This window comes from Colobus angolensis, unplaced genomic scaffold (assembly GCF_000951035.1).
Source record: "Colobus angolensis palliatus isolate OR3802 unplaced genomic scaffold, Cang.pa_1.0 Scaffold264, whole genome shotgun sequence".
Lineage (NCBI taxonomy): Eukaryota > Metazoa > Chordata > Mammalia > Primates > Cercopithecidae > Colobus > Colobus angolensis.
The window spans coordinates 2404778-2431119 of NW_012115866.1; the positions used below are offsets into that span (position 1 = coordinate 2404778).

General features: G+C 41.3%; 2 protein-coding genes across 2 annotated transcripts in view; one reads left to right on the top strand and one right to left on the bottom strand.

Annotated features, from left to right (window-relative positions):
• Positions 1-872: 872 nt before the first annotated feature.
• MTMR8 (myotubularin related protein 8) overlaps positions 873-26342 on the top strand; it is a 123521-nt gene continuing 98051 nt past the window's right edge. Inside the window, exon 1 of the mRNA XM_011947406.1 lies at positions 873-986. Coding sequence (XP_011802796.1) covers positions 963-986 — 24 coding nt within the window. The 5' untranslated portion in view covers positions 873-962. The remainder of the gene's footprint in view (positions 987-26342) is intronic.
• LOC105515588 (40S ribosomal protein SA-like) lies at positions 18744-19776 on the bottom strand. The gene is given in 2 exon segments (XM_011947405.1): positions 18744-19533; positions 19535-19776. Coding segments are annotated over 2 exon segments (885 nt in total). The 5' UTR covers positions 19709-19776; the 3' UTR covers positions 18744-18822.

Consider the following 26342-nt stretch of genomic DNA (forward strand, 5'->3'; position numbering starts at 1 on the left):
GCTAGAGAAAAAGGCAGAATATGATAAACGAATAGTTTTACTAGCAAATGTTATAAGAACTCAAAGAAGAACAAAATTATTTTGTAGGGGCAGTGAGATTGCAAACCATAACACTGCAATAGTAGAGCTAGAAATTACCCTGAGATAGTGGCCAATACCCTCACTGTAACCTTGGTCAACTTAAGACTCAGAGAGGTGGCGTGATTTCCCCAAGGTCACATAGCAAGTTAGTGGCAGACCTGATAGGAGTAGAACCCAGATTTCCCAACTCTCAGATTGTTCTTTTTCCCATCACAAGTCTGACTTGGAGCACACCTCTGAGGGTCTGCACCTATTTACCCCTCATCTGATAACTAGTCCAGTGGGCCCTTCCTTGGTCCTCTTCCCATATCTATGATGGCAAAAGTGATGAGGTTACTGTAGTATTTCGGATTTTAACTAGGTTGATGGCAGCAGACACATAAAGGAGAGACAGAGAGGAGTATATACCTTTCCATATTTCAAAAAATATTCTCTGGTGACTTTCCCAAGGTCTCACATCTAGGAAGCTCTTCAGAAACCCAATTGCCAGCATGGGGCAGCCTGTGTTACCACTGCAGCATGCTATCATTGTAATATTAGAGTAAAGGACTGACATCTGTGTTCAGAGCCCTTATACCATCAAGGAGTGTGAGAAGGGTGGCAGTACTCGAATCTGGGACTTAAAGACTGGGCCAAACGTTGAACCTGAACCAGAATAATCAATTCCCCGAAGAAAAGGGCACTTGCCAGGAAGCAAGATGGCGGGAACGGCTACGGTCAAAGTGTCGCGATAGGAGCTGCCGCCGAGGATCAGGTGACGAGAGTTTGCGACACGACACGGAGGGCGGGGTAGAAACTCGGGTTAGGGCAGGGGGCCGCTAGAGCGGTGGCGGCGGTATCCGGAGTAGCACTGAGATCTTCCGGTGGCGGGAACTGCGGTCATGGATCATATTACCGTACCCAAGGTAAGGAGAAGAGTTAAGCGAGGCTGACAGCTGCGAGCTTCCTCTTGGTGTTCACCTGGGAGCCCAGACACACCTCCTCAGCCTTCTCAGCCGTTTTTGACGCGTCTTTCCCGTACGAGGTCCTGGGTTCTCTTTCTGGGTCGACACCCCTTTTCAACCAAACACCCCTTCTCAGGATCCGCTTGCGGGCCTCGGCGGCCGGGAAAGAGGTGGTTTGCGCCACTGTTCCCTTACGCGACACCGCCCCCGCGCCCGGTGCACGCCTGTTCTGGCCTTCTGACTCCAGCTCCTCCCTAGCCTTGACCTCACACCCACCCTTATCTCAGCTTTTTATTACTAGCCGCACTTGTAACCGCCATTCGCGAATACCCCACATGGCACTGCCTCCTGCAGAGTTACTTCCTTTATCCAGCGTTTCTTCACCATCCTCTTGGCTCCTCCAACCACTAACCTTCCCCAGGGGCTGCCCAGACCCCCACTCTCGCCCCAGCTCCACGGCTGCCTGTGAGGGTTTGTGGGGCTACAGCATCTCTTGGGCTAAAGCTGGGCAATAGAAAAGGAAGGGGAATGGGGCAGAGTGGATCTGGCCCTGCTCAGCCGGTAGGAGAAACCCAAGAGGTTTATCTAGCCAGTTGTCGCCTGTTTTTAGCCAGCCCCGAGTTAAAGTTGCTTCTGCTACTTTTTCCTCTCATCTTTCTGGATCCTACTCCCCTCCTTTCCCAACGCCAGCCCCTTTCTGTTTCAAATCCGCTTCCCTTCCTTCTCCTCTCTGGGCCTGGGGAACAGTGAAAAGTTCACAACTAGTCTGTCCTTATTTTTTCCTGTTGATCGTAACACACGTGGCCCAGGCTAATTGAAGTCCTGGCAAAAAATCCAGCGTGTTTTTAATGGAAAGAACATGGATTTTGAAGCCAGAAGACTTGAATTAAAGTGCTGCCCACCACACCCCCACCAACTACTAACTAATGACTTTGGACAAATTTAAGCTCTCTGAGCCTTAGCTTTGATAGGGTTTTTCTCTGTGTCCCTACCCAAATCTCATCTTGTAGCTTCCATAATTCTCACGTGTTGTGGGAGGGACCCGGTGGCAGATGGTTGAATCATGGGGGCAGGGCTTTCACGCACTGTTCTTGTGATAGTGAATGGGTCTCATGAGATCTGATGGTTTTAAAAACGGGAGTTTCTCTGCACAGGCTCTCTCTTTGCCTGCTGCCATCCAGGTAAGATGTGACTTGCTCCTCCTTGCCTTGTGCCATAATTGTGAGGCTTCCCCAGCCATGTGGAACTGTTAAGTCCAATAAACCTGCAATAAATTGCCCAGTCTCGGGTATGTCTTTATCAGCAGCCTGAAAACGGACTGATACACCTACCAAATGACGATAATGAAATTTGCCTGACTCACTTCACAAGATGGTTGTGGGATTAAATAAGAGGATGTGTGTGAAAGAGTTTTTGTAACTAGTAATGTTTTGCCCACTTTTTAGCATAAGACCTTGATGCTGCCTGATGGGCAAAGCACAAACGCCAACCTTTAACCTCTTTTTCTGACTCCCTCCTCTTCAGGGCCTTTGTCTGTGGAGGATAACCACATCCCGTGTAATAGCCAGCCTTGCCTTTTTCTGTGTCCCTTTGTTTCCAGATCATGTCATTTGTACGAGGTGCTCTGACATGGTATAAGAAGGTGGTACCATTAAAGGAAAGGAACTTCTGTTGTCCAGACTCCCTTTTCTCCCAACCCACCTAAGCTCTAGTTCAAAATCAGCTCACTTGAATACTCCTTTTTTCTCTCTTTTGACAACTGGGAGAGATGGGGAGGCAGAACTGCCCTTGTCCTTGAGTGTTAAAATATTAAAATTCCCCTGTTAAGGATTGAAACTATAAACTGGGCTTGCTATATGGAAATTGGAAGGGAGAAGAAATCATTAATGGGCCCATACGAAAATTATAATAGCAACTAATAAATATTGAATATTTAACTATGTGGCAGGCCCTGTGTTAGATGTTTTACATGAAATATGCCTTCAATCCTTACATTAACCTATTAGGAGATACTATTATTATTCCCATGTTACAGATAAGAAAACTGAGATCCATAGATGTGGAATGCTTGCCTAATAAATAAAGATAGGAGTGCTCAGACTGGCGCTGGGATAGGGTTCGTGCTCAAGAAAACTTAAATTTGCATCACGGTCAGAATCCATTTGTACTGCATGGATAGTGTCATTAGTCTTGAAATATAAATAAAAACTCCAAATTAAAACTTGATTCTTTAAACAGAATTAGTATTTGTTTTGTTGCCTGGCAGGGCTGTGAGTGCCCACAGGTGGTATGCTGCTGTGAATCTGTTTTTTCCTCAGTTTTTAGAAAGGATTAGGGTTGCATTAATGGCTCGGGATTAAAATGACCTCCCTTTTGGGTAACTCACTGTTTCCACAAAAGAGAGCATCTGCCTTGTCCATCTCAGGTCAAAGGGATAACTTTGAGATTGTCAGTCATTAGTTGTGCATGTCAAGTACAAAAGTGACTTTTACTTTTGGCTCTTGCTTGAGTCTTTTTCTCTACTCAGAAAGACTAGAAAGAATTTATTGAAGTACAGTACACATAAAGAAAAGTGTATAGATTGGAAGTATTCATTGTGCTATAAACTTATATACTCGACACACCTGTGCAACCACTACTGAGATTAAAAAGAACAACAACAACCGCCCCCCCCCAAAAAAGGAACATTACCAGGAGTCTGCTTCATGCCCCTTTCCAGTCAATACCCCTCCCAAGGGTAAACCACTATACTGATCTGTAACAGGATACATTTATTTTACCCTTTTGTTGTACTTAATATAAATGGATTAATACAGTCTCTTTTGTGTTTGACTTCTTTTGCTCAACATTGTTTGAAAGATTTATCCATATTATTTTTTGAAGTTATAAATCATTCTCATTGCTATATTATGTTTTGTTAACATGCCACATGTGATTTATCCATTCTTCTGTTGATGGGGAATTTCCAGTTCTGCCTTTTACCAGTAGTACATTTTGGCAGATTTAAATATATATTTTTGTTGGTGTATGCCATAGGAGAGGAATTTCTGGGTCATAGAACATGCACATATTCAGCTAGACACTACCAATTTTACATTCCCACCACCTATGTATGAGAACAGATCTATCTTTCTAAGATATAGTTTAGGGTTCAACAACCATTTTTGGAGCATCTCAGACCTACCCTAAAGTTTGGTGACTCTCTTGTCTGAATCAGAATTTGTTCTATGTGTTTTTCCCTACCCTCATTACATCTGTGTCAGTTGGCACCCAGAATTCTTAATTACTTTTCTTTCCTGGGATGGAACCTTAATAATAAGGCTTTATGCAATTAACATTTATTGAGCTTCAACTGGTTTGACAATTTGCTGTGGTTTAAGAGTGCATACTTTGGAGCCAGACTGTCTGAAATAAAATCTCAACTCTGCTACTTAACTAGCTTTGTGATTTTGGCAAATATGTAATCTCTCTTGCCTCAGTTTCTTCATCTATAAGACGGTGTTAAAAATAGTACCTATCTCACAGGGTTGTTATAAGAATTAAATAAATTAGTATCTGTAAAGTGCTTAGAACAGTGTCTGGCACATGGTAGATGCTTAATTTAGCTACCAGTTACTATCATCATTATTAAATATTGTATGCAGAATCCCACATTGGGAGTTAAGGATACATAATTGGATATAGATATGGCAACTCTCCTCTGGGATCTCTTAAGTAAGGTGATGAGATGCCAAGCATAAGATCCAAAAATGAAAGAGACTGAGAAATATGTCCATTCTGTCTTGTGATCTAATGGGAGCAGCCTGACAGGCAGGGAGAAGCTCTTCCAAGTTTACAGCCTCTTAGACCTCAGTAACTACTCTAGAGAATAGCGTTATGTGTTTAATTCATGAATCTCTTTAATCAAGGACAAGGATAATTTAGTCAAAAATCTGTTTTCTGGACTCTCCTTCACATAAATAATTGCTAGCTCATTAAGGAATGTTTTAACACAAAAAAGTAATTTCTACATTTGTATGGGTAAAAGAAAAGACAGTGAAGGTTTTATAGATTGTAAAGGACCTTGAATGTTACACTGAGGAATTTGAACTTGTAAATAGCCAAGGAGCTACTAAAGCTTTATAAGTCTAGAAATGGAAAAGTTAGAAAGGATCTTTTAAAATATCTAAATGAGGAATGGGGATGAAGTTTCTTTTCGGAATGATGGAAATGTTCTAAAATTACACTGTGATGATGGTTGTGTAACTCCAAATTTACTAAAACTATTTGAATTGTATACTTAAAAGAGTGAATTTGACTGGGCCCGGTTGGCTCAAGCCTGTAATCCCAACATTTTGGGAACCCCAGGTGGGAGGATCACTTGAGCCCGGGAGTTTGAGACCAGCCTGGGTGACATAGTGAAACCCCATCTGTACAAAAAATTAAAAAAAAAATTAGCTGGGTGTGGTGGCTTGCACCTGTGGTCTCAGCTACTCAAGAGGCTGAGGTGGGGGATGGCTTAAATCTGGGAGGTTGAGGCTGCAATGAGCTCTGATAGTGCCTCTTCACCCCAGCCTAGGCGACAGAGTGACACCCTGTTTCACAAAAAAGGGTGAATTTTATGGTATGTAAATTATAGTTCAATAAAGCTGCTGATACATAAGTTAATTAATAAATAAGGATCATGTTGTGATGGTCTAAGCCTCTCATTTCACAGATGTGAAAACTGAGTCCTGGAGAGCTAGAGTTTTTTATCCAAGGTTAAACATCTAGCAAGTAGCAGAGGTAGCATTGTCTTTTAGTTGTTTGTATGCATAGCTTGTTCAGACTGTAATAAACTGTGGAGTTATCACAGAAACAACATCCAAAATAATTGGAGTGCCAGATGGGTACAGAATGCTATCTTGGTTAGTAATAATAAAAAATAATAATACTTTGTAGTATGTTAATAACACTTTGTAGCACTTTGTAGTACCACACAGGAGATTACAATTTGTATGAAGCTTTCTTAAAAGTAGATATTTTTTGCCTTTACTTCCAGGAAACTAAGACCAAATATTCAGTCATGTTAACTACCTTAGCCCTTGTACTTAGCATAATTGCTTCCTCCCCCCTTCATGACTTCGGTTTTCTATTCTAATAACCTAATTGTAGATCTGTCTTTTATTATAAACAACCTGAAATGCATTTAGACAAGAGGCAGGGTCAAAATAAAGAAAGATAAAACTGGGTAAAGAAGTGTTTTTCATTATGAAAGAAATGAGATTTCTAGAGATGAGAATTGTGCTCCCCTTCCAGTTCCCAAAATTGCAAATCCAGTTGGCTTCACTGTGATCCTTCCAGTCTAGGAAATAGTGTGATATAATGGAGAAAGCATGGACAAAGCTGGATTTGAATTCAAGCTATATTATTTATTAGCTCTGAGTTCTTGGGCAAATCACTTAAACACCCTGAGTCTGTTGGGACTATGATGAAGATTAAGATAAGGTATGATGAGGGCCTGGCACATTATAAGTGCTCTATAACTGTATGTTTTTTCCTCCCTCCATCAGAGCCAAACAATAGTAGAGGCTTTAGCATACATTAGTTGTGGGAGGTCTCAAAGATCAGCTTGTCTCAGGGAGATTTGCCTGAGCATCCAGAAAGACTCTTGGTACTACATTGCAAGGGAAGAGGCTACCTAGGAAGCCCTGGTGGCAGTGGTCTGGAATTTTAGACACTGTTTTGTAGGCATTGGAATAATTTTCCTTGCCACCAAAACCCACTCGTTCAACCTCACTTTGTACTTGGGAAACCCTAACCAAGCAGTTACTCCTAGAAACCACTGGGATTTGTTTTAGGGTTGTGTCTTTTTAGATATCATTTTCTGTTTTTTGTGGTAAAATACTTAAGTGGTTTAGAGAGATTTTTTGCTAAATTCTAAAGACATTTTCATCATTCGAGACACCAATACTAGACAGAGAGTTAGGAGACCTGAATTCTGGCCCCAATTCTGATACTGACATGCTATGTGACCTTAGACTGCCTTTTTACCTCTTTAGGCTTCACTTTCTTCATCAGTAAAATAATATTTAACATTTATAGGGCAATTGCTATGTGCCAGGTACTATTCTAAGTGCTTTACATAAATATTACATATTTATATACTAATTTAACCCTTGCAACAATACTGTTATCCTCATTTTAAATATAAAGAAAGCATCCAGAAAGCTTAAGCAACTTGCCCAGAGCTGGAAATGTGAAGCCAAACAGTCTGTGACCCAAGTTTGTGCTCTTTACCCATGTACTATAGTGCTTCAATAAAATGAGCTGAGTGGGTATACTAGCATTTCCTAAACTATGTTCCTGATGAACACTAGTCCCACAAGATAATTTGTTTTAAAAAATGATTGTGAGGTAAAATATATTAACACAACAAACACTGTGGAGATTCATAGTGAATGTTCACCTATTACAGACTCTGAGAAGCCCTGCAATAAACCTGCTTGTGTTTGTTTCACCTAGTGTTCCCCTATGCCGACCACAGAACTGTGTGTGTGCATGTGTGTACGTGCCTGTTAACATCCTATGGAACTAGGATTCATAGAAAATGCCTTAAGAATGCTGGTATCAATCTGGAAGGTTCATTCTAACTCTTGAGTGCTTTCAGCATTTAAAAATGATAGATGTGGGGACCACAAGATGCAGGATTCCTTTCCAAGACTGAAATTTGCTTTAGTTGGAGGGACACGGAGAAGTAGGGTGTGGAGAGGCATAAGTTCAAGGCTATTCTGGATTGTATTTTTTAACACTTACCTTCAGTGACCTTGTACATCTTGACACAAAAGTATTCCGCCATTCCCCTTCCTTCCTCCTGTTACGTATTTTCTCACTTACTACTTTCAAGAAGAGACCTAAATTAGAGAGGCTTGTCATGTAAGCCTGTCCTTTTTAATACGTACAGGACACAGCGGTTGTTTTCATGATGAATGCTCTTTGCTGTTGGAGGCAGTGACACAAGGGGCAGGACTTACTTGGGACATGGGTGTGACTGATGAATATCATTACACTGGTTGGTATTCTAGAGCCAGGTGTCACTTCTTTTATTTATTGTTGCAGTGCATCTAAGTTGTTACCAATAATTGTGGCAAATCAGGACAGTAGATGGATTCAGAGACCTCTGAAGTACACCTGATTTCCTCTCTTCCTCCCTTCCTAGAAAGGAAATGAGAAAAACAAACAAACATGAATTACGGTTCACAGTTTCTCCAAGAGCAAAGATCTTATAAATGTCAGAGTGCTCTATCTACAGCTCAGGAGTGGAGAAATAACAAAACAATTGGGTGGCCTGCCTGGGAATTAAAATCTGTACCAAAAAAGGTCAGCCTCTTTTCTCCCTTTTTCTCTCTTTTTTCATCTTTCTCTGTCTCCTTCTCTTTACTCTCCCTCTCTTCTCGTTTTTCTTCTCTCTCCTCCCTCCTTTCCTCTCTCCTCCCTTCTCTTTTAACCTTCTCTCTTGCATCCCCTTCTCTCCCGTTCCTTTTTGTCTTTTCTTTCTCCCCCCAGTCTCTCTTTTTCTTTCTCTCTTCCCCTCACCCCCAACCCCACACACATATTGTGTGAGACCTCAGTTTCTGCCAGGTAAAAGCACTACAGATAGAGGAACCCTCTTATAACATTGTGTCAGAAACAGATGGGGCTCTGCTGCCCTTGAGTAGAAAGAGGGAGGGTCTGAGTAACTGCAAGTCTCCTAGAAGGTCCTACCTACTAATAGGCACAGGATTCCTGCCTTGGGGAGACATACTATACAGGAAGTCCAGCCTGGATTTCAATAATTTTCCCCTCCCTTCAGGCTTCCTCAAAGACTGTTCTCCAAGCGTCACACAGCACTCTTTGTACTTGCATAATGTAGCGTTTTGGTAGGTAGTGCCCTGGGCCTTAGCGGGAATTTCTTCTGAGTGGCCAGTTTTTCCTCTTGTTGAGCATCTCCTACCATTCAGGACTGCATAAGGATCTCTGGGACAGTCAGGGGAAAGCTAAAAATGCTTTGTTTTTTTTCAATTACTACTACTCATTCCTTAACCATTTTTTTCCCTAAAGTGTGACTTCTTTTCCTGAGTGTTACTGAGTGAGCCCCTGTGCAATTGATACTGATTTGTTTTTCTTTCAATCTAATCACACTACACTTTGTCTAGCAAGGGCAAGCCTAGTTTCTTTCTTTCCTTTTTTGGGACAATGCCTTGCTCTGTCACCTGGGCTGCAGTGCAGTGGCATGAACTTGGCTCACTGCAGCCTCAACTTCCCAGGCTTAAGTGATCCTTCCCACCACAGCCTTCTGAGTGGCTGGGACTGCAGGAGCGTGGCCCCACACATGGCTAATTTTTAAACATTTTTTTTTTTTTTTTGTAGATATGAGGTCTCACTACATTGTCCAGGCTGGTCTTGAACTCCTGGGCCCAAGCAATCCTGCTTAGGCCTCCCAAAGTTCTGGGATTACAGGTGAAAGCCACTGTACCTGGCTCCTTTTGACTTAGTTGGCTGAAATGATGACATGCTTTCACCAAACTATTTCTATCATGTTTCCGTATCCTTCTGCATTGAGATTAGCACAGTACCTCCCTGCAGTTTCCCCATTACGTAAGGAAATGGTATGTACCCATGGTTCTCTTGCTGTAGTTCTTTGCAGCTTTTCCCATAAGTATTTTCCATGGGGGTAGGGGGAGCGTTCTGCCTATTCTGTGCCTGAAGGTCCCTGTGAGTTCTTTTTTCCCCTCTCATTCCCATGTGGGTTTTTGTTTTTAAAGTGCCCCCTGAATTCTGAGAGTTCTTTTGCATTTATCTTACACTGGTCCCTCTGGCTTTTCACTTAACTTTTTAATGCTTCTCTGGCCTTGTCCCACCTTGCTCCCTCCTTTCTATAGCTGGCCCCTTGTAGCTGACTTCACTTGCCTCTTCTTCTCCAGCCACCCTTTAGTCACCTTCTGTTGGAACCGAACTCTCAATTCCCTCCTGGGCAGGGGTCGTCGCGAAGGATCACCGACACGAAGTTCACAGCAGAGAGTTATTTATTACTAGCGCGCTAGGGTCCCAAGCTCTAAGTTGGTCCTGGGACCCCGACTGCTTGTTACAGGCTGTTTATATATGCTAACACAAGTTCAAACACAGCTTATGGCGCGAAATTCAAACAAAGCTTAAGGCGTAAAATGATTGGGTCTAGCTATAGCCTGAGCAAGGGGTCTTGGTTTAATTGGTTAGAGCAGGACCTTATGAGGTTCTTTCCTGGAGTTGATAATTCCGGGAACTTTGAGGCAGGGTGAGACCCCTGGAATTGGCAGGGTGGGACCTCATGAGGTTGTTTCCCGGAATTGGCAGGGTGGGACCCTATCAGGGTGGAACACTATCGAGGCAGGGTGGGACCCTATCTAGGCAGGGTGGGACCCTATCTAGGGCCACCTGGTGCTAACTTTTTAGGTTTTGTAAGGCCTACTAGTTTCACTTCTATATTGTGAAAAGACAAAATTACAACAAAATTTAGTTATAGATCTAATTCATGAATTGGGGAACCTCCATTTTACAAAGTAGAATGAATGTTCCCACTGGGCATTAGCAGAACAGTGTATTTTGTAAGGTGGGAACCAGTAAACAATAGAAGAAAAAAACTAATCAGTTAACATGAGGTTACTTCAGGTTACTTTTTTTTTTGTCAGGGTTAAAGCAGAGAAGACTTCCTTATTAAGCTGATTCAGGTAGATTGGAGTCTCCTGTTTTCAGGAAAAACTGGTCCGTTTGGGGATCTATATGTTTCCTTAAAGTTTCAGTTTGATTATGAGACATTTAACTTGAATGTTGGTTTGGGACCAAGTGCAGGAGCTCTGTCCAAAACAGTGTTCTCTGATGTGATTAGGATCTTTGTCCCCACCAAATCTCAAGTTGAATTGTAATCCCCAGTGTTGGAGACTGGGCCTAGTGAGAGGTAATTGGATCGTGGGGATGGACTTCTCATTTATGGTTTAGCACCATCTTTCTGGTGCTGTCCTCATGATAGTGAGTGAATTATGGGATCTGGTTGTTTAAAAGTATGTGGCACCTCACTGCCTACCCTTGCTCTTGCTCTGCCATGTGAGATGCCTGCTCTCCCTTCACCTTCCACCATGGTTATAAGCTTCCTTTGCTGGATAAATTTGCATAACTAAAAAGGAGGCAAGTACTGATAGCCAAGACAATGGGAAAAAGACCTCAGAGGCATTTCAGAGACCTTAATGGCAGCCCCTCCCATCACAGGCCCAGAGACTTAGGAGGAAGAATAGTTTTGTGGGTCAAGCCAAAGGCCCTGCAGCCCTGGGCATCCTTAAGACATTGGTTCTCAAATCCAGGCTACTCTGGCTCCAGCCTTGGCACAAAGGGGCCCAGGTGTAGCTCAGATTCTAGCACCAGAGGGTCCAAGCCATAAGCCTTGGTGGCTTCCACATGGTATTAGGCCTGCAGGGACACAGATTGCAAAAGAGGAAGCTTGGGGGCCTCTGCCTATATTTCAGAGGTTGTATTTCAGAAGCCTGCTACAGGGGCAGAACCCTCACACAGAACCTCTACTAGGGCGGTATGGAGGAGAAATGTAGGGTTGGAGCTCACACACAGAGTCTCCACCAGGGCCCTACCTGGTGGAGCAGTGAGAAGGAGGCCACCACTTTCTAGACCACAGAATAGTAGATCCACTGGTAGCTTGTACCCTGCACCTGAAAAACCTGGAGGCATTCACCTACAACCTGTGAGAGCAGCTGCAGGTTCTGAACAATGCAAAACCACAGGGGCAGAGATGCCGAAGGCCTTCAGAGTCCGCCCCTCACAGCAGTGTACCCTGGATGTGGGACATGGAGTCAAAGGATATTATTTACTTTGGAGTTTTAAGTTTTATTGACTGCCCTGCTGGGTTTCGTACTTGCATGAAACATATAGCTCCTTTCTTTTGGCAGCTTTCTCCCTTTTGGGATGGAAGTGTTTACCCAATGCTTATAACCCCATTGTATCTTGGAAGTAACTAACTTGTTTTTGATTTTACAGGCTAGAAAGTAGAAGGAACTTACCTTGTTTCAGATGAGACTTTGGACTTTTGAGTTAATGCTGGGATGAGTTAAGATTTTCTGGGGACGATTGGGAAGGTATGGTTGTATTTTCCAATGTGAGTAGGACATTAGATTTGGGGGACCGGGGCAGAATCATATAGTTTGGATCTGTCCCCACCAAACCTCATGTTTAATTATAATCTTCAGTGTTGGAGGTGGGGAGTGGTAGGAGGTGATTGGATGATGGGGGTGCGTCTCTCATGAGTGGTTTAGTACCATCCTTCTGGTGCTGTTCTCATAATAGTGAGTGAGTTCTCATGAAATCTGGTCATTTGGAAGTGTATGGCTCCTTCCCCCCGTTTTGCTCCTTCTCTCGCCGTGTGAGTGCCTGCTCCCTCTTCACCTTCCACCTCAGGATTGTGAGTTTCCTGAGGCCTCCCCAGAAGCTGAGTACATGCCAACATTATGCTTACTGTACAGCCTGCAGAACCATGAGCCAAATTATATATAATAAATTATATATGTATAATAATATATATAATTTCTGATTTTGATTTTATATATATCATATATAATTTTTGGTTTTGGAATTATATATGTGTAATTATAAATTATATAATATATATAATACTGCCTCCAATAATTTTGTTAAAATATATCTATCTATATATCTAATTGTATTTATATGTCGCCAGCAAGGATGGATCTATGCTGGAAAATGAATGCCTTCCTAGCTTGTACATGAAAATAAGACTTCTTGGGATTGAAAAACAGTTTTAAGAATGACTTTGCAGGACAGAATTCTAGGGGCAGGTGATCAAAAGAGATCTTTTTTCTTTGAAGCGTAACTGCACTGTGTTGTAGTAAGGATTAAAATGAAATATAACATGTAAAGCTCAATACTTGGTGTATAGTAACTTCTCTCTTTTGTTATTATAGTTGTTGTTGTTTCTGTATTTAAGGGTGAACCTTGGAACTTAGCCCTGGAAAATAAGAGGATTAATGGGATGAATGTGATTCTCATCCTTGACTACATACTAGAATAACCTGGGGAACTTTTTCAGACTCTTGAGATCATTTATGTTAGAATATCTAGGGGTGGGACCCAAGAATCAGTATTTCTTGAAGTTCTCCATATTCAGCTAAGCAGGAGAGCCATTGCACTAAATTTGTTGTTGTTTTTAAAAATAATTCCGGATCAATGGATTTTTCCATGTCCTTAATTTTTCTCAAATAAAAATTTTATTTAGATGAAGTTTGGATTAATTCAGTGGTTCTCAACAATGGCTACACAATAGATGGAGCTTAAAAAATTTAAATGCCTCACTTTAGACCAATTAAGTTAACCTTTGAGGGTGGAGCTCGAATATGTTTTTTTAAATCTCCCCTGGCATATAGCCCAGGTAGTACCAGTGGTTTAACCGAAAGAAGGTTTGTGTTGTGAGGCTAAGTCACTGCAGAGTTTAATTGCTACAGCTATAACATAATTATTTAGTGGAACTCTGAAATGTGTGAGCATTTCTGGGTAACATTGTTCTGGAATAATTATGTCTTGTGGTTTACAAAGTGAAGTCAGACACATATTCATTTGGTGTTTGCAGTAACCTCAGTGGCAGGCATAATTGGGAAATTGAAACAGTGCAGTGAAGTCAGTTCCCAGGTTTAACTGAAAGGAGGTTTGTGTTTGTGAGGCGAAGCCACTGATGTTATCTGTAGGTTTTGTGTAGATGTTATTTATCAAGTTGAGGAAATGCCCCTCTGTTCCTAGTTTGTTGAGAGGTTTTTATCATTAATGGGGATTGGATTTTGTCAAATGCTTTTCTGCATCTAGTGGTATGACTCTGTGATTTTTTTCCTTTTTAGCTTGTAATGTAATGGATTACATTAATTGATTTTTAAATGTTGAACCAACATTACATACCTGGAATAAATCCCACTTGGGTGTGGTGTATCATTATTATTATTTATTTATTTATTTATTTATTTTGAGATGGAGTCTCGCTGTGTCACCCAGGCTGGAGTGCAGTGGTGTGATCTCAGCTCACTGCAAGCTCCGCCTCCCGGGTTCACGCCATTCTCCTGCCTTAGCCTCCCCAGCAGCTGGGACTACAGGCGCCCACCACCATGCCCGGCTAATTTTTTGTATTTTTGGTAGAGATGGGGTTTCACTGTGTTAGCCAGGATGGTCTCGATCTCCTGACCTCATGATCCATCTGCCTTGGCCTCCCAAAGTGCTGGGATTACAGGCGTGAGCCACCACGCCCAGCCTCATTATTTTTATACATTGTTGGATTCAGTTTACTAATTGTTACAGGTTGAATTGTGTCCCCCAAAAAGTTCATATGTTGAAGTCCTAACCTCCCATACCTCAGAATATGACTTTTTTTTGAGATGGGGACTTTACAGAGGTAATCAAGTTAAGATGATGTCATTAGGGTGAGCCCTAACCCAATGTGACTGGGTTATAAGGAGAAATTTGGACACAGGCATGCATATTGGGAAGCTGATGTGAAAAGACAGAGGGAGAAGATGTCTATCTATAAGCCAAGGGGAAAGGACTGGATTAGATCCTTCCCTTACGTCTTTCAGAAGAAATTGGTTCTGCTGACACCTTGATTCTGGTTGTCTGGACTTCAGAACTGTGAGGTAGTAAATTTCTCTTGTTTAAGCTGCCCAGTTTCTGGTACTTTGTTATGGCAGCCCTACCTAACTAATATACCATTATTTTGTTGAGGATATTTGCGTCTATATTCATGAAAAATATTAGTCTGTACTTTTCCTTTCTAGTAATGTATTTTCTGGTTTTGGAATTAGGGTAATGCTGGCCTTATAGAATGAGTTAGGAAGTATTCTCTCTGCTTCTATTTTGAAGAGATGGTAGATAATTGCTATAATTGTTTTCTTAATTGTTTGGTGAAATTCACCAGTGAAACCATCTGGACCTAAACCTTTCTGTTTTAGAAGATTACTAATTTTGGATTTTGTTTCTCTAATAGATATGGACCACTGAGATGATCTGTTTCTCCTTGTGTGAGTTTTGGTAGACTGTGTCTTTTGATGTATTGGTCCATTTCACCTAGATTATCAAATTTGCACACATATAGTTATTTATAATATTGTTTCATTATCCTTTTAATGTACATGGGATCAGTAGTGATGACCCCTCTTTCATTTCTGATGTTATTTGTGTCTTCACTCTCTTTCTCAGGTAGCCTGGCTAGCATCTTACCAATTTCTTGATCTTTTCAAAGAGCCAGCTTTGGGTTTTGTTGATTTTCTCTATTGATTTCCTGTTATCAATTTCATTGATTTCTACTCTGTAATATTTCAGAAGTTTACTTTGGATTAAATTTGCTCTTGTATTTTTTAGTTTTCTAAAATAGAAGCTTAGATTTTTGACTTTAGATTTTTCTTTGTTCTAATACATGCATTCAGTGCTATAGATGTTCTTCTAAGCACTGCTTTTGCTATATTCTTCAATTTTTTTAAAGGTGTGTTTTCTTTTACTTTGAAATGTTTTAAAAACATTTTTCTTGCAACTTGTTTGATCCATGTGTTATTTAGAACTGCGTTGTTACATTCACGTGTCAGGCTGGGCACAGTGGCTTATGCCTGAGACCTTAGCATTTTGGGAGGCCAAGGCAGGGGGATCGTTTGAGGCCAGAAGTTTGAGACCAGCCTGGGAAACATAGTAAGAACTTTTCTCTACAAAAAGTTAAAAAATTACCTTGGCATGGTGATCCATGCCTGTAATCCCAGCTACTTGGGAGGTTGAGATTGGAGGATCACTTGAGTCCAGTAGGTTGAGGCTGCAGTGAGCCATGATCATATTAAAAAATATTTTCTTAGAGAATTGACCCCTCTATTTTTATATAATTCTTGTTTTAGTCTGTTCAGGCTGCTATAACAAAAATACTATAGATTTAGTGTATTAGTTTTTTCTCACATTGCTGTAAGGAACTACTTGACACTGGGTAATTTATGAAGAAAAGAAGTTTAATTGACTCACAGATCCACAGACTGTACAAGAAGCATGGCTGGGAAGGACTCAGGAAATTTACAATCATGGCAGAAGATGAAGGGGAAGCAAGCACATCCTCACATGGCGGAATAGGAGAGAGAGCAAAAGGGAAAGTGCTACATACTTTTAAACAATGAGATCTCATGAGAACTCACTGTCATGAGAACAGCAAGAGGGAAGTCTGCCCCCATGATCCAATTACTCTCACCAGGCCCTTTTTCCAACATTGGGGATTACAATTCGACATGATATTTGGGTGGGGACACAGAGCCAAACCATATCATTCCACCCTGGCCCATCCCAAATCTTATGTCCTTCTCACATTTCAAAACACAATCATGCCTTTTTAACAGTTCCCCAGAGTCTTACCTCATTCTAGCATTAATTCAAAAGTTCAGGTCCAGAGGCTCATCTGAGATAAGACATATCTCTTGTACTTATGAGCCTGTAAAATAAAAAAAAGCAAGTTAGTTGCTTCCAAGATACAATGGAGGTACAGGCATTGGGTAAATACTCCCATTCCAAAGGAGATATACTCACCAAAACAAAGAGGCTACAGTCTCCATGCAAGTTTGAAACCCAGCAGGGTAGTCATTAAATATTAAAGGTCCAATATAATCTCCTTTGACTCTATTTCTCACATGCAGGCCACAGTGATGCAAGGGGTGGGTTCAGAAGACCTTGGGCATCTTTGCATTGTGGCTCTGCAGGGTACAGCCCCCTTGGCTGCTTTCACAGACTGGTGTAGAGTGCTTGCAGCTTTTGCAGGTGCACAGTGCAAGCTGTGGGTGGATCTACCATTCTAGAGTCTGGAGGATGGTGGCCTTCTTCTCACAGCACCACTACGCAGTGCCCCAGTGGAGACTCTTTGTGAGGACTCCAGTCCCACATTTCCCCTCCACACTACCCTAGTAGAGGTTCTTCATGAAGGCTCTGGCTCCGCAGCAGACTTTTGCCTGGACATCCAGGCATCTCCATACATCCTCTGAAATCTAGTTGGAGGCTGCTAGGCCTTATCTCTTGCCCTCTGAGCACCTGCAGGCTTAACACTATGTGGAAGCTGCCAAGGCGTGTAGCTTGCAGTCTCTGGAGCAGCATCCTGAGACATATCTGGGATCCTTTTAGCCATGGCTAGAGCTGGAGTGGCTGGGACACAGTAGTGTCCCCAGGTTGCACAGGGCAGCAGGGCCCTGGGCCCAGACCACAAAATCTTGATTCATTTCTGGGCCTCCGGACCTGTGATAGGAGGGGCTGCTGTGAAGGTCTCTGAAATGCCTTTGAGGTATTTTCTCCATTGTTTTGGCTATTAACATCTGGCTCTTCTTTACTTATGCAAATTTCTGCATCCAGTTTGACTTCCTCCCCTGAAAATGGGTTTTCTTTTCTACCACAAGACCAGGCTGCAAGTTTTCTAAGCTTTTATGCTGTGCTTCCCTTTTAAATGTAAGTTACAGTTTCAGATTATCTTTTTGCTCACATACATGAGAATATGCTGTTAGAGGCAGCCAGAGCACATCTTCAACACTTTGCTGCTTAGAAATTTCTTCCTCCAGATACCCTCAATCATCACTCTCAAGTTCAGAGTTCCACAGATTCCTGGAGCAGAGGCACAATGCCGCTAGTCTCTTTGCTAAAGCATAGTAAGAGTGACTTTTACTCCAGTTCCCAATATGTTCTTCATCTCCATCTGAGACCACCTCAGCCTGGACTTTATTGTCCATATCACTATCAACATTTTGGTCACAACCATTCAACAACTCTAGGAAGTTCCAAACTTTTTTCTTCCTGTCTTCTTGTGAGCCCTCCAAACTTTTCCACCCAAAGCCTATTACCCAGTTTCAAAGCTGCTTCCACATTTTCAGGTATCTTTTTAGCAATGTTCCTCTTTTCTGGTACCAATTTTCTGTATTAGTCTGTTCTTGCATTGCTATAAGGAACTACCTGAGACTGGGTAATTTATGAAGAAAAGAGGTTTAATTGACTCACAGCTCTGCAGACTGTACAGGAAGTATGGCTGGAGAAGCCTCAGGAAACTTACAATAATGGTGGAAGCAAAGGGGAAGTAGGCACATCTTCACATGGCGGAACAGGAAAGAGTGAAGGGGAAGTGCTACACACTTTTAAACAACCAGATCGTGTGAGAACTCACTCACTATCATGAGAACAGCAAGAGGGAAGTCCACCCTTACGATCCAGTCACCTCCCACCAGGCTGTCCTCCAACACCGAGGATTACAATTCAACATGAGATTTCGGTGGGGACACAGAGTCAAACCATATCACTCAGTGAAACAATAGAATTTATTGCTTACAGTTCTGGAGGATGTGAAGTCCAAGATAAGATGCATGCAGATTTGGTATCTCGTGAGGTCCTACTTCCTGGCTCATAGACAGTGGTCTTTTTGCTGCCTCCTCACATGGCAGAAGGGGCAAACAGGCTCCTTTAAGCCTCTTTCATAAGAGCACTAATCCCAATTATGAGGAGAGAACTCTCATGAGCTCATCACCACCTAAATACCCCACCTGTTAATACTATTGCATTGGCAGGAGTTAGATTTCAACATATGAATTTTTGAGAGACACCAGCATTCGGACTATTCTACCTCTCTTCATTCTTGATAACTTTCCTTGCTCTGAAGTCTCTTATGTCTTGTATTAATATATGTACTTCAACTTCTTCTTTTTTTTTGTTTAGAAACTGATGTTTATTTTCCATCAACCATTTTTCCATGTTGCTTAAGAGCCCGTGCAAGAACAGCTTAAGCCCATTCAGTGGTTGCTCCTACCCATTCAGTGGCCTGAGCAGTGGGAGCTGCAGACCAGTCTTCTGTGGCAGGCTGAGCACTCCAGTCTTCAGTAGGGAACTGCTGAATAGGCACAGAGGGCACCTGCACACCTTCAGACCAGTCTGCAACCTCAGGCTGAGTAGCGGTGAACTCAGGAGCTGGAGCAGTCCATATACCCTGAAATTCCTCCTTGGTCACTGCCTTTTCAGCAGCAGCCTGCTCTTCTTTTTCAATCTCTTCAGGATCTCTGTAGAAGTAGAGATCAGGCATGACCTCCCACGGGTGTTCACGGGAAATGGTGCTACGCATGTGCAGAACTTCCCGAGCCATCGTCCACCACAGCAAACCCACTGAGTGAGCTCCCTTGTTGCATGAGATGGCAATGTCCACATAGTGCAGAGGAGAATCTCTCTTACACAGAGCAATGGTAGGTAGGTTAACATAAGATGCCTCCGTGAGAGGCTGGTGGTCAGCCCTGGGGTCAGTAACCACAAGAAGCCGCGACTCCCAGAAGGCTGCCTGGATCTGGTTAGTGAAGGTTCCAGGAGTGAAGTGGCCAGCAATTGGAGTGGCTCCAGTGGCAGCAGCAAACTTCAGCACAGCCCTCTGGCCAGTATTCCTGGAGGATATAACACTGACATCAGCAGGGTTTTCAATGGCAATAATGACACGAGCCGCCAGCAGAAAGCTTCTCCCAGGTCCTCTTCAGATTTATTATGTAGAGGCCATCACTTTTCCTTTTATAGATGTACTGTTCCATCTGGAAGTCAAGATTGGAGCCATCTAAGTGCGTTCCTGCTGCAAGGAACTTAAGGACATCCTCCTCCTTCATTTGCAGGACATCAAGGGCTCTGGACATTGTGAAAGTTTCCTTTTAAGTTACGACGGGAATCCAGAACAACGCTGTATGGACCCCTCTGTAGGTAGTGCAGAAAGGTTCAACTTCTTTTGATTAGTGTAAGAATGGTATATCTTTCTCCATTCCTTTACTTTTTTTTTTTTCTATTGAGACAATCTCTCTCTGTCACCCAGGGTGGAGTGCATTAGTGTGCTCTCCGCTCACTGTAGTCTCTGCCTCCCATGCTCAGGCAATCCTCCCACCTCCTCAGTCTCCTGATTAGCTGGGACTACAGGCACCCACCACCATGCCCGGCTAATTTTTGTAGAGATGGGTTTTGCCGTGTTTCCCAGGCTGGTCTCAAACTCCTGGGCTCAAATGATCCTCCTGCCTTGGCCTCTCAAAGTGCTGGGATTATAAGTGTGAGCCACCATAGCTGGCTATTCCTTTACTTTTTTTTTTTTTTTGGATTAAAACAATAGAAATTTGTTCTCTCACCGTTCAGGAGCCCAGGAGTCTGAAATTCACATGTTGGCAGGATTGCCCTCTCTCGGAGGCTTTAAGGGAGAATCCTTCCTTATTGCCTCCTCTAGTTTCTGGTAGCTGTCAGAATTCCTGGTGGCTGTATCCATCGCTCCAATCTCTGCCTCCATTTCACATGGCCTTCTCTGTGTGCCGTCTCCTCTCTGTCTGTTATAAGGACACTTATCATTGGATTTACAGCCCACCTTGGGAGTCCTGGATGATTTCATCTTAGATCCTTACCTTACTTATATCTACAAAGACCCCTTTTCCAAATAGGGTCACATTTACAGGGTCTAGGTATTAGAAAAAAGACCTGTTTTTCAGGAGGCTGCCTTTCAACCCGATATAGATGTTCAGCAACCTTTTTCACTTCTCTTTAACTACTTTCATTCCACTCTTGGCTGAGTATAATCCTTATTCTGTTTCCTAAATACTGATGGTACTTCCTTGACTGATTTGTGAGCACTAACTCTGTTAGTCCTTTAGGGTAAAGAGCGTGCTCAGACATCTTTAATTCTATAACATTTGACACAGTGCCTGGCATATAGTAGATTCTCAGTGAATGTTTGTTACATGGATGGTTGTAGGGAGGGATGCCTTGTTTATTTCATTTTCCCTTAAAATGCCTAACTCCATACTTTGAAAATAGTAGATACTCGAGAATCTTGAATTAAAGAAAGAATACTTTGAATATTCAGTTCTAGCTGTCTCCCAGGGGAATCTTTCTGAAACCCGGACCTCTGGTTGCCCTAGTGCTCTGCTCATGCACCTGTTTTGACATTTACCACAGGGTGTCTTTTGTTATGTTATGTTGAGTTGGGTTCATGTTTGCATTTCTTCAACAAATTATAAACTCCTGGGATTTTATAGTTTATAATTTACAATGTCTCATACATTCTACTTTGATTTCCCATAGGATGTTTTAGCAAAGAATCTGGTACATAGTAGGCATTCAAAAAAGAATTATTGAATTAAATCTAGCTTTCGTTGTTTGTATTTTTGCTGGTGTCTGACTCTGTGGTAGAGTGAACATCAAGATATCTGGCTGAAAGAAAACTTCCTGAGTCCATTTGGCTTTTTTTCTTTGAGCCCAGTGCTGTACCATCTTACTACAAGATCAGTATTCTTCAGATTCAGTTACTTTGGCAGGAAGTTCCCATTATTACTGCCTGGTCTTCTAATCTGTCGCTGCCCAAATATAATGTGGTGTGCTCAGATTCGGGTATCTTGGCATCTTCCCCTAGTCTCCATGCCTTGACTACATTTTTGTTACTTTTCTCTTTTAGAGGGTGGGCCATAGGGGTGGAAGATTTTTTTCAGTTCCCTTCCTCTCCCCAAGCACACACGGTTAATAAGTCTGTGGCAGTATAGTATAATGGCGTATTAGTTCATTCTCACACTGCTATAAAGAAATAACCGAAGACTGGGTAGTTTATAAAGAAAAGAGGTTTAATTGACTCATAGTTCTGCAAACTGTGCAAGTAGTATGGCTGAAGACGCCTCAGGAAATTTTCAATCGTGGCAGAAGGTGAAGGGGAAGCAGGCTTATTTTCACATGGCTGGAGCAGAAGAGAGAGAGAGAGGGATGTGCTACACACTTTTAAACAACCAGATCTCATGAGAACTCGCTATCATGAGAACAGCCAGGGGGAAATCTGCTCTCATGATCCAATCACCTCCCACTGGGCCCCTCCTTTAACACTGTGGATTACAATTCAACATAGGATTTGGGAAGGGACACAAATCCAAACCATATCAAATGGTTAAGAATTTGGGTTCTTGCTTCTCACTGCCTGCCTTTACCTCACCACTTAACCACCCATGTGGTCTTCGATAAGTTAATTTACCTCTCTGAGACCCAGTTTCCACATATATGAAATGGGATTAACAATATCATCTATCTTAAATAGTTACTATGAGGATTAAATGAGATAACACATGTAGAGTATAGCACAGTGTTTATCATCTCTCTTTGTTCCCACTTTTGGCTTGGACATACTCCCTAGATTGGTGTTATTGGTGTCTGTGGATTGATTGGCCCAGCCCTGTTAGAGTTATTTGTCTGACAATGAAGTACTCTTTTCCTTTAAGTGCATACATATGCATTTTAATTTGTCATTAAAAAACATTACAGAAATTGCACTCTTGACCATTTATCCCAGAGAAATGAAAACCTGTTTTCATGCGGAAACTTGTGCACTAATGTTCATAGCAGCTTTATTCATAATAGCCCAAAACTGGAAACTACCCATATGTCCCTTCAGTGAGTAAATGTTTAGATAACTTGTGATATGTCCATATAGTTGCAATACTGCTAATCAGTGAAAAGAGGTAAACTATTGATATATGCAAACACCTGGATGAATCTTAAGAGAATTATGCTGGGTGAATAAGGCCAATCTCAAAAGGTTACATACTGAATGGTTCTGTTTGTATAATATTCTTTAAAAATTAATTGTAGAGATGAAGAACAGATTAGTGTTTGCCAAGGGTTCGATGGAGAAGGGATGGGTGTGACTTTGAAGAAATAGCAGAAGGGAGTTTTGTGGTGTGTATGTATGTATCATGATTGTGGTGATTGTTACACAAAGCTGTACATGTGATATAATTGCATATAGCCATATACACACAATTTATAACTGTACATGGCATACATGTATAACTACATATATAACTGGTGTAATCTGAATAAGATCTGTGGATTGTACCAATATTATTTTCCTGGTTTGGATGGCTTACTATAGTTATCGTTAAGATGTTAAATTTTGGGAGACTGGGCAAAATGTCCTTAGGACCTTCCTGTAAATTTTTTTTTACAATTTCCTATGAATCTATACTTATTTCATAATAAAAAAGGTTTAAAAATCTTAACATTAAGGATTACACCAAATACTGTCATTCTACATTTAGGCTACCGTTTTCATTCCATTATGTTCTCATCCAGTCTTTGTATGCATACTGACATTGTTTAACATATTTATAATAGTTTTACTTAACTTTTAAATTTATTATTATGTTAAGTATTTTTATACAGTTCTTGAAAAATTTTTTTTTATTTTTTTATTTTTATTTTTTTAAATTTATTTATTTATTTTTTTTGAGACGGAGTCTCGCTCTGTCGCCCAGGCTGGAGTGCAGTGGCCGGATCTCAGCTCACCTCCAAGCTCCGCCTCCTGGGTTCACGCCATTCTCCTGCCTCAGCCTCCCGAGTAGCTGGGACTACAGGCGCCGCCACCTCGCCCGGCTAGTTTTTTGAAATTTTTTTAGTACAGACGGGGTTTCACTGTGTTAGCCAGGATGGTCTCGATCTTCTGACCTCATGATCCGCCCGCCTCGGCCTCCCAAAGTACTGGGATTACAGGCTTGAGCCACCGCGCCCGGCCAGTTCTTGAAAAAATTTTAACGGCACCAAATTTCAGATCTAATTAATTTTTTGGATACTTAATATGTGAAAGGCACCTACCTAGGAACCTTAGTATTATATATCTAGTTAATAGTCAATTTTAATATAATGTTCTTAAATTTACCGAATCCTTTCCCCTGTTATTGGACATATAGGTATTTCTAGTTTTCTCCTATTATTGGCAGAATCTCAGGGAATATTCTCATGTGTATAAATTTGATTTTCTGAGGATAAACTTCTAAGGGTAGGGATATTGGGTCAAAGGATACTGGTTCATACTTATATGTTCTTGACAGTTTTTCCATATTACTTTCTAAAAGTGATATAGCATTGCAATCAGCAATGTATAAGGATAAACTTCAGAGGATAAACTGCTAAGAATGGGGTATTGGGTCAAAGGATACTGGTTCATACTTACATGTTCTTGACAGTTTTTCCGTATTGCTTTCTAAAAGTGATACAGCATTGCAATCAGCAATGTATAAGCATAGCAGTTTTACCACAACCATGCAGTATTTGATGTTTTGCAAATTTAATACGTATAAAATAGTAGCTCCATGTCATTTAAAATTAGCATTTCTGTTATTACTAGTGAAATTTAACTCATCACATTTTTATTTTCTCATATGTGAATTATCTGTTCATGTTCTTTGGCTACTTCATCTGTTGAGCTTGTAATGCTTTTCTTATAAATGTAAATAAGCTATTTATGCTTTACAAGAATAATAAGGAGAATATTTTTGATATTGATTGATTTGTTAATTGATTGAGATAGGGTCTTGCTGTCTCACTTAGGCTGGTGTGGAGTGGCATAGTGCAATCGCAGCCTCAAACTCCTGAGTCCAAGTGATCCTTCTGACTCAGCCTCCCAAGTAACTGGGATTACAGGCATGCACCAGCATGTCTGGCTAATTATTTTTATTGTTTTTTGTAGAGACGAGTTCTTGCTATGTCACCCAGGATAGTGTTGAACTCCTAGGCTCAAGCAATCCTCCCACCTTGGCTTCCCAAAGTGCTGGGATTACAGGCTTGATCCACCATACCTGGTCTGTCTTGGATATTGAGGTTCACTAATTAGAGCACATTTACAGTTACAGTCATGCATCACTTTACCATGGGGATATGTTCTGAGAAGTGCTTCACTAGGCAATTTTGTCATTGCGTGAACAACATAGAGTGTACTTACACAAACCTACACACCTAGGCTATGTGGTATATAATCTATTGCTTCCACCACCATTGTATTTATGGTACATCATTGACTGAAATGTTGTTATGTGGTACTTGACTGTATAAGAGAAAGCATCAACGCCTCAGTAGATAAATGAGTATCCTGTTCTTAAATGTCTTCAGGGAAAAAGCTGATGCCATTTTTGTGTTATCCGTTTTAGCTATAGTAATTTGCCTACATAATTTGTCACACCGATAGACTTTGGGCTAATGACTTGTGGATGTCAACAAGAGAATATATGAAATGAAAAGATCATTGGGCTGGCGACTTTATGTTCACAGGCATCTTGCTTTTCCTTTTTTTGTGTGTATGTAAATGAAAATCATGACACCTAAGGGTATGGACATACATGTTAGAAGGATGAGTTCTGAACCACTCATTCACCTATGAGTTAAAGAGGCTAACATCATACAACACCGTTTAAATATCTAAGATTATTTCTCATGTTTCTGAAAAGAAAAGATGGCATTTTAGTTTGTTTTGTTCTATTTTTCTAACCTCAGGTGTATTGCATTGAGTTCATCATATACTCCTCAATTCTTGGTACTTATCATCATTAGTCCATGAAAAGCTACCTCTCGTTTTTATTTAATTAGCCCGTTTTTTCCCCCATTCCACTCCCCCATCACAGGCAAGCATTCTAATATGATTAATGTGATTTGTATTAGAATGTGTCTTTCAAAACATGATAGTTGTTTTATACACATGAATTTTTAGTTTATATAGTGATGCCTTCTTTATGTCATTCGCTTTCTTACTTTTTTCACTGTCTTACTTATTTTGCTGTATGTATCTCTAACTCATTGCTTCTAATAGCTGCATAATATCCCACCACATTTGACCTTCTGAATTGGCATTGCAATAAAGAAATACCTGAGACTGGATAATTTTTTTTTAATTATACTTTAAGTTCTAGGGTACATGTGGACAATGTGCAGGTTTGTTACATAGGTATACATGTGCCATGTTGGTTTGCTACACCCATCAACTCGTCATTTACATTAGGTATTTCTCCTAATGCTATCCTTTCCCCTGCCCCCTACCCCATGACAGGCCCCCATGTGTGATGCCTCCTGCCCTGTGTCCAGGTGTTCACATTGTTCAATTCCCACGTGTGAGTGAGTACATGCAGTGTTTGGTTTTCTGTCCTTGTGATAGTTTGCTCAGAATGATAGTTTTCAGCTTCATCCATGTCCTTCGAAGGACATGGACTGTTCCTTTTTTTATGGCTGCACAGTATTCCATGGTATATATGTGCCACATTTTCTTAATCCCATCTATCATTGATGGACATTTGGGTTGGTTCCAAGATTTTGCTGTTGTGAATAGTGCCGCAATAAACACACATGTGCATGTGTCTTTATAGTAGCATGATTTATAATCCTTTGGGTATATAGCGAGTAATGGGATTGCTGGGTCAAATGGTATTTCTAGTTCTAGATCCTTGAGGAATCGCCACACTGTCTTCCACAATGGTTGAACTAGTTTACGCTCCC